At 29.3% G+C, this 9579-nt stretch overlaps 2 protein-coding genes across 2 annotated transcripts; one reads left to right on the top strand and one right to left on the bottom strand.

Moving 5' to 3' along the window:
• Positions 1–253: 253 nt before the first annotated feature.
• On the top strand, positions 254–1084 carry LOC107887789 (glutamic acid-rich protein-like). Its single transcript, XM_016812018.2, has one exon. It carries the CDS (start codon positions 254–256, stop codon positions 1082–1084), a length of 831 nt encoding a protein of 276 aa, XP_016667507.2.
• Positions 1085–2740: 1656 nt separating this feature from the next.
• On the bottom strand, positions 2741–8262 carry LOC121218448 (uncharacterized). Its single transcript, XM_041095637.1, has 3 exons — positions 8163–8262; positions 3380–3494; positions 2741–3029 (listed from the first exon to the last, which is right to left on the bottom strand). Exons 1-3 carry the CDS (start codon positions 8260–8262, stop codon positions 2762–2764), a joined length of 483 nt encoding a protein of 160 aa, XP_040951571.1. The 3' UTR covers positions 2741–2761.
• Positions 8263–9579: the final 1317 nt, after the last annotated feature.

Raw genomic sequence — 9579 nt, 5'->3', positions numbered from 1 at the left:
TTTATAACATTTTTTCATATATTTGAAAGATTATATTTTGTATATTTACGTAAAAATATTTGACATAGATTGAGCACCTTCTTAACATAATCCCACCATAAGTCAATTATGTAGATGAGAAATTGGTACAAACAACGTGGAGCCAAATCCCACCAAACCATCTCTCATCCTCTCCTATAAAAGGCTTGCTACACATAGACAACAATCCACACAAAAATACACTCAAAATTCTTTTCTTTCTATTTGGTTAACCATGGCTCATAACTTTTGTCATCCTTTCTTCCTTTTCCAACTTTTACTCATTACTGTCTCACTAATAATCGGTAGTCACACCGTCTCGTCAGCGGCTCGACATTTATTCCAGACACAAACAACCTCATCAGAGCTGCCACAATTGGCTTCAAAATACGAAAAGCACAAAGAGTCTGAATACAAACAACCAAAATATCACGAAAAGTACCCAAAACATGAGAAGCCTAAAATGCACAAGGAGGAAAAACAAAAACCCTGCAAACATCATGAAGAGTACCACGAGTCACGCGAATCGAAGGAGCACGAAGAGTACGATAAAGAAAAACCCGATTTCCCCAAATGGGAAAAGCCTAAAGAGCACAAGAAACACGAAGTTGAATATCCGAAAATACCCGAGTACAAGGACAAACAAGATGAGGATAAGGAACATAAAAATGAAGAGTACCATGAATCACGCGAATCGAAGGAGCACGAAGAATACGAGAAAGAAAAACCCGAGTTCCCCAAATGGGAAAAGCCTAAAGAGCACGAGAAACACGAAGTCGAATATCCGAAAATACCCGAGTACAAGGAAAAGCAAGATAAGAGTAAGGAACATAAAGATGAAGAGTGCCACGAGTCACACGAATCGAAAGATCACGAAGAGTACGAGAAAGAAAAACCCAATTTCTTCAAATGGGAAAAGCCTAAAGAGCACGAGAAACATAAAGCCGAATATCCAAAAATACCCGAGTGCAAGGAAAAACAAGATGAGGATAAGGAAGATAAACATGAGTTCCCAAAGCATGAAAAAGAAGAGGAGAAGAAACCTGAGAAAGGCAGAGTACCCTGAGTGGGTTAAAATGCCTGAATGGCCGAAGTCCATGTTTACTCAGTCTGGCTCGAGCATTAAGCCTTAAGCCATATGACACTGGTGCATGTGCCATCATCATGCAGTAATTTCATGGGATATCGTAATTATATTGTTAATAAAAAGATGGTGAGTGGGAAATGTGTGTGTGCATTCATCCATGTAGCAATGCTGAATCTCTTTGCATGCATAGAGATTCTGAATGGTTATAGTTTATGTTATATCGTTTGTTCTAGTGAAATTAATTTTGAATGTTGTATCTAATGTTAACATCACTTGGCTTGATTTATGTTTTAATGAAGTTTATGTTGTGTATTTTACTTTAATGATATTCCATGTATTGTTAATTTAACATAGCTTGATTATTATACTCTTCTATTGTTAATTATAAATTGCATCGTCTTGTTTAAACTTTTTACAAGTTAAGACATGTATAAATATATGACAATATAATTACAAGTTTTAGTTCAATGTTCGCTATCTTAGTATGTTATTGATGATTCAATCTTAATTACATTTAAAAAAATTCCATTTAAAATTTTAATAAATAATAAAAAATAATTATTGTAATATAATACACAACCAAAAATGAAATAAATAAAATGAAATATCAAATAATTGTTATAATATTGTAATATAATATGTACCATATTCTTAAGTGAATTAGGGTCTAACTTATAATCCCTAAAATTTTCAGTTTAAATATTTTTATTCTTATCATATTATTAGAACTCTTTTTAATTAGATTAAAATTTTAATTCTATTAATTTAATTTAAACTCCTAATTATCTTATATAAATTAAAACTTTAAATATCCTGATTTAATTTAAATTCTTAATTATCTTAATTTGTAATCTCCTTCACCCGGCTAGATGCTAGACTTGAATATAGGAGATTACATCGGCCACCGAGATGGCCTAATAACAATCAGGGTTTAAAAACAGTCGATTTTAAAACATTTATTATTTATAAATAAAAATTAGTCTATTTTTGAAAAAACACATGAGTTAGTAAAAATGATTTATTTCGAACACTTTTAATTTTGTTATTTGCATTTTTACCCTTCAAGTTACGCAATTCATGTTTTTCATCTTTAAATTTCTATCTTATTTAATTTAAGTCCTTCTACCATTTATTTTATTAGATGATTATTGTTAATTTCCGCTAAAATTTTATTATTGTTAATATTACACGGTTATAATTATAACATCATCATATCTTTTTCTGTTATTTTACTATATATTATTATCATTATTAAATAGTATTATTATTCGTATTATTATTTTTGTTATTTTATTATAGTGTTATTTTATTATTTTTGTTGCTATAATTATAATATCATAATTTTGTTATTATTATATTATGCCTACATATATTCACCTGTTTGGTACAACATACCAAGTTCGAATAGACTTATCGCATGTCACATTAATGCAGCATCCATTTTCGCGTACCGCATAAGTAGTTCTTAAGGCCAAGGCAATGTTCTTGTATGTAGGTAATATGAGAGGTTGTGCTCCTAACTTACGGGATATGGCTTTCTCCTTGAACCGAATTAATTAAATATCCTATTTAAAATTAAAAACGTATACGGTTTAGGTAATAATTAGACGATGAATATTCTTTATTTTTGGGGATTCAAGATGTTGTGCCCCTAGCTTACGGGACATGACTCATCTTCTTGATTGACTCAAAAAAATGAGCCTCCTCCATAAAATGTTGTTGAGGCCCAATTTTGGCCCAAGTACAAACCAACCCAATTAAACTCAACCAAATACCCACACCCAAACTAATGGCCCAATTAGAAAACCCATCACAGACCCAACTATCCCACAACCTTTTGTCAGAAACCAAAAACCCTAGTCGCCCTAGCCTTGTCAGCCACCTGCTCCACCGCTTGTCAGCCACCTGCCACCGCCACTTGCACCTGCAAAACATCAGAGAAGAAATGACAGCAAACAAATAGTAAAAAATTTGTAATAAAATCGGGCTATAAAAGCCCCAAAAATTGTAAAATTTTGGGGGATCTTTTTTGCTTAGAAATAAAAAATGAAAGGCTCAAACATAGCAAGGTGAAAATACCATCAAAGGATCTCGAATACAAACACAAAATCGCAGCGAGAAACACCAAAAATAGAATCGAAGGTTGATTTATTTTCCTTTTATTTTTTGTTTCTTTTTTGAACCCATTTATACGTACTAATCTCTATTTTATTTTAAAAAAAAATAGTATATACATTTAGATATAAAACTAGAAAAAAAAATAAAAAAATATACCTTTTTGAATTTTCCGGCCACCGTGCACGGTGGCTGGTGGTGACGGCCGACGGCGGTCCGGCGACCGGACGGTGACCGACCTTGTGGCCGGAAATCACCCACCCTCTCCCTTTTTCTTTTCAAATGCAAAAATGAACTTTTTTTTGAAGAAAAGAGGCCTTTTATAGCCCCCAAAAAAACGTCGTTTTGGGGTTGGCAATTAAACCCCAAAACGACGTCGTTTTGCCCTGGGTCGGACCAATCCGACCCGACCTGCCAGGATCCGCGTGTTTCCATTGGAGGGGCTATTTGCGCATTTAGCCCCTCCGCTTTTTCATGCTTTTGCAATCAATTTTTTTCACTTTTAATTTGGCCCCAAAATTTATCGCGTCTTTCAATTTAATCCTAGCTAATGCTGCGCATTTTAGAAAGGGGAGTTATTGCACTTTAGGCCCTCCGTTGTTCCACGCGCGTTCAAATAAGCCCTTTCTTTTTGTTTTTATTTCGAATTTGCCTCAAAAATTTCATTTTTTAATTCAATTTCGTCCTTTTTTCACTTTCTCTCATTATTTTATTTTAATTTTAATATTATTTATACTATTATATTTCATTACTGTTATTATTATTTTATTTTTATTTATTAGCATTTTATTATTATTATTTTTACTTAATACTTATATATATATTATATAGTATTATTAATAGTTTTTAATATTATTATTTTTGTTAATATATTCGTACGTCATATATATATTCTTTTAATATATATTATACTCTATGTTACGCATATATATTAATATTATATTATGTATATTTTTTTAAATATTATATTTTTATATATTATGTATAGTTTTTTAAAATATCATATTATTCATACATTTTATTATATTATGTACATACTATTAATATTGTTATGTATTTATTTTTAATATGTATGTACATATTTTTGTAGTATTATTAACAGTATTGTTCCTAAATATCATTATTATTTCTGATATGTATATGTTATGTATATATTTTAATACTATATTATGTATATATTTTATATATATTATGTATATATATTTTTAATATTATATTTTTTATATATATTATGTATATATTTTTAATATCACATTATTCATGCATTTTTATATTATCCCATGTAAATACTTTCCATACTATATTATGCATATATTTTTGTCTATATTATATATATACTTTTAATACTCAATACTATTATTACGAATATATTTTCGGTATATGTATGTATGTATATATACATATATATTCTTTTATAAATATATTATTATTATTATCATTATTTTTTCCTCTTTATATTATATTATTTTTATTTTTGTACATACTTATACTTATTTCATTACTCCTTGATCATTACCATTACCACTATTATTAATATAATTATTATTCTTTTCATCATTATTACACATGTATATACACATATATATTGTCGAGACCATTTTTAAATCGAGTTTTGGAAAATGGGAATCGACTTTAAGAAAAACGAAAACGAGAGTTGCCACCAATCTTTTTAGGTGTGATTGGATCACCTTATAAAATGTTTTGTTTTAAAACATTAATTTTGGTCTACGAAAGCCGAGAAAACGAATTCGGGAGTCTGTTACGTATGAGGAAAGGTTAGCACCCTCGTAACGCCCAAAAATTGGTACCTAATTGATTATCAAGTGTCTTTAATGTCAGAAATTTGAAAGTTTTAAGATGCAAACCTCTTTTAATTAGAATGACTCAATTTTGAAAATTAAGGCTCACTTATTTTAAACGAGTCAAAACATCACATCCAGTAAGTTAGGACGCAACATTTTAAAACCTTCAAAACTAAGCTCGTCTTTCGAAAATTTCTATCTCGAAACAAAAAAACGCCATATCCAGTAAGTTAGGACACTATGTTTTGAAATCTCGAAATAATTGTTTAAGTTTTGAAAACTCAAAATCACTTAGAAGGGTGCTTGACTATTCGAATTCAACGAGAAAAGTCGCAACCCAATAAGTTAGGGCACTACCTTTCTCGAAGTTTCTAAATACCAAGCATTGTCTTTTTATTTTTTGAAAACTTTTGAATCTCGTTTTTAATTAACGCATGAAGAACCATATATATACATTATAACATGTAAGATAGCATATTACAATAATAGGTAGCTAAAACATGCATTTAAATAATATGATAGCAATAATATAAAGGTCCTATACTAGATACATACATAAATATAGCAAATCTTAGTTACATAACAACATACATATTAAGATATACATAACATATATTGAAGATGGATAAGCAAAATATACGAACATACAAAGTAATAATTAATAAAAAAAATGATGCATGATATACAATTAGACATATAAAGACATATACAAATCAAATGTGATAATAATATAAAAAAAATAATAATGTAGTAACATAAATATATCAAACAAACAACACTTAATAATATTATGAAACTAGCATTTAATAAAATATAACAATATATAAAAGATTTAATATGTATTTAAAATATAAAATAAAGTGAGTAATTATTTAAAAAATATACATATATAATTAAAATGCAATATTTAATAATGCATGATAATAATATAGATAATATATATGTAATGAAAAACTTAAATAAATATAATGAAATATAATATGAAATATGTATAATTATAATAATAATGTAACAAATATTTTACATATAAAAATATAATAAAATAAGTAATATAATAAAAATATATAACATATAATAAAATTTATATATATAATGTCGAAACTATTTTTAAATCGAGTTTTGTAAAATGGGAATCGACTTTAAAAAACGAAAACGGGAGTAGCCACCAATCTTTTTAGGTGTGATTGGATCACCTTTAAAACATTTTTTTTGTTTTAAAATCATTAGTTTTGGTCTACGAAATCAGAAAACAAGTTCGGGAGCCGGTTACGTACGAGGAAGGATTAGCACCCTCGTAACGCCCAAAATTGGTACCAAATTGATTATCAAATGTCTTTAATGTTGGAAATTCAAAAATTTTAAGATGTAGCCCTATTTAAAATATTTTAATTTTGAAAATTGAGGTTCACTCGTATCAAAGTACTAAGTTAACCTTTTTTGGAAATTCCTATCTCGAAACAACAAAATGCTATATCTAATAAGTTAGGACATATTGTTTTGAAATTCCAAGATAGTGGCTTGCATTTAGAAAACCTTTTAAAAACTTAGAAGGATACTTGATTATTGGAACTCGACGAGAAAAGTCGCAACCCAATAAGCTAGGGCACTACTTTTCTCGAAGCTTCCAAACACCAAGCATTGCGTTTTTATTTTTAAAAACTTTAAAGTCTCATTTTTAAACCGATGTATGAAGGAGTATATTAACATAACATACGAGATAATATATTCTAACAATAGGTAAATAAAAGCATAAAAGCATAAGTATCATATACTCACTAACATATATATAAGCAATAAAATATGACAAATTTTAAATAAAAAAAATATACACGAAACGCAAGACATAAAGAAGTGTAAAAACCTAAACATATAATCCAACATATATATTTAAACATGCAAATGATACATGAAATATAATTCTAATACATATATATATAATGTATTTGTAAATAAACTATAAAAGTCATATAAAACATAACATAGCAATTTATTCTAAAGTAAAAGTAAATATTGTATAATAATAAAACATAGGTTCTAAAAATATATAGAATATATAGAATGAGCATACATAAAAATGTGATATTTAATAGTATAATATATGATAAAAAATATTTACAAGAAAAATAATTATGTGAAAAATATAAAATATATTGGTATATAAAATATCAAATGTAAAAGAATTGATATTTAATAAAATGATTTTAATGTAAGTTTAGCATAATATAAAATAAGTAATTAATGATGAAATATACATGTTATACAAATTATAATATTATAATATCTTCAAAATATGTAATAATAAAATACGGATAAAGTAATTATTAATGTATAAATAAAGATAAGTATGAAATACAAGTTAAATCCTTTAATAATGATAATATATAGATAAAAATATATAATAGTATACAAAATGAGATAATAATATAGAATAATATATAATATGTATGTAAAAATAACGTATAGTATATATGCAAATAATTAATATAAGTAAAAATATAATATCCATATATAAATAGTGATGTAAAATAATAATAATACAAAATAATATATTGTTAAAGCATAAGATAATATAAAGATAAAGATATTTAAACATTAAGTGATAAAATATAGTATAGATATATATATAGGAAAATAATATATGATAAAAATATAAATAGTATCTTTAATAATAATATATGTATAAATTTTTTTTATAAATAAATTATATAAAATAACATAATTTAAAAATAGTAAAATAAAGGTTAAAATTGAATTTAAATAGAATTATAAGGCTAATTTGCAAAATAGCACAAGTTCTGGGCCTGATTTGCGAGAATTAGAACTGCAAAGGACTCACTGGGCAATTTGTCCTAATCCTAAACGACGCCGTTTCCAGGATGTAATAACCGTTGGGATTAAATTAAAACTAAAACAAAATAATAGGGCCAAATCATAAATAAAATAAAATGTAATTATAAACTAAAAAAAGGGTGGAAGGATTGATCGGGTAATTAACCCAATTCTAAAAATGCGCGGATCCTCCCCGGGTAATCGGGTCAACGCGCGGATCCTGAGGGTCTAAAACGTCGTCGTTTTGCTGGGGCTATATAAACCCAAGCTTTAGCCCAAAAATCATTTTACACTGGGTTTTAAAAAAAAACTTAAAATTCTCTCTGAAACAAGAGGAGAGAGAGAGGGAACTTGACTCCGGTCTCCGTCGAGCCGAGCCTCGGTCCTCGGCTTTACGCGCTCATGCGTCATCGCCGATTCCTCCCCATTCGGTGGCCAAAGACCCGAAATCCCAATTTTTCCAGGTAAATAAAGGGTTTGACCTTTTCCTTTTCATTATTTACAGTATATAAGTACATATATGTAAAATACTTTACCTTTGTGTATCTCAATTAACTGTAGTATCTTGCTTTGTATACGTATGTAAAAATAAGATTTTTATTGCATCTATGTATGTATTTCAAAAACCTCTATAAAAAAAATTCCTTTACATCGTTTGATTCGGGCTTTTATAGCCACTGCTGTTATTACAAAAACTAGGAAAGAGATCTTTTTATATCTTTCCATATTTGCTTTGCTTGCTGCTGTGGCTCTTTCCTTCTTTTGCAGGTATCCAGAAAGATTTAGCAACAACGAACATCGGCGTTGACTCGGGCATAGACCACGGCATGATTCGAAACCTGGAATCACGGCCTGGAATTACAGTGCTGATGGCGTAAGACGAACCGACGCATTGATTGCACTGTTTAACTTCTGGAGCCTTCCATTTGCGGTGCCTAGGGTTTCTGAAACCCTAGGTCTCTCTGTTGTCTGTTAACAAATTGGGCCACTTGGGCCTCGTTTGTTTTTGGGTCTGGGTATAAATGGGTTTTTGGGTAGTTTAACTGGGTCATGGGTGTAACGGGTTATTGGGTTTGAGTCTGCTGTAGGTTTAAGTCTTGGGTTAAATCTAGCTGATGGTTTAGGTTAAACTGGGCTACGGATGTATTTGGGTCTGCTGGGTAGGGTCAAGGGTAGTGCTTTTGAACCAAAACACTTGGGCTTTGTAATTGGACTTTTAAATGGACTCTTTAAATAAATAAATACTTATTTATTTAATTTTACTCTGTTTTTAGCCTGGTCAAATTTGGGCTATTACAGCTAACCCTCTTTTATCATTGCTATGTAACGAGAATCGAGCAAAGATTTAGAAAGACCAAATTTGACCGGTCCTATCAAATCATTAGTCTTCAATCTTCTTGTGACTGTCATGTTGATATCTTCGATCTGCTCTCTGCCAAACACAGAGACGCCAAATCTGCTTCTTCAATTCGTTCTCTGACAATACAGAGATGACTCATCATCTTAGATTTGCTTCATCGTAAGCACGTGAAAGCCAAATCGGCTATGTCTTCGATTCGCTCCTTGTAAGCACAAGGATGCCAAACCATCTTGGATCTACTTCAGTATAAACATCTGAAGTTTGAATCTGCTATATGTCTGCTCTCCATTGAAGTGGAGACGCCAGACTTCGATTTGCTCTCTGCCAATACAGAGATGCCAAATCATTTTAGATTTGCTTCATTGTAA

This window comes from Gossypium hirsutum, chromosome A03 (assembly GCF_007990345.1).
Source record: "Gossypium hirsutum isolate 1008001.06 chromosome A03, Gossypium_hirsutum_v2.1, whole genome shotgun sequence".
In the NCBI taxonomy this organism is placed as follows: Eukaryota; Viridiplantae; Streptophyta; class Magnoliopsida; order Malvales; family Malvaceae; genus Gossypium; species Gossypium hirsutum.
Note: the sequence above shows the minus strand (reverse complement) of the source record. Positions and strands in the feature narration are given on the sequence as shown.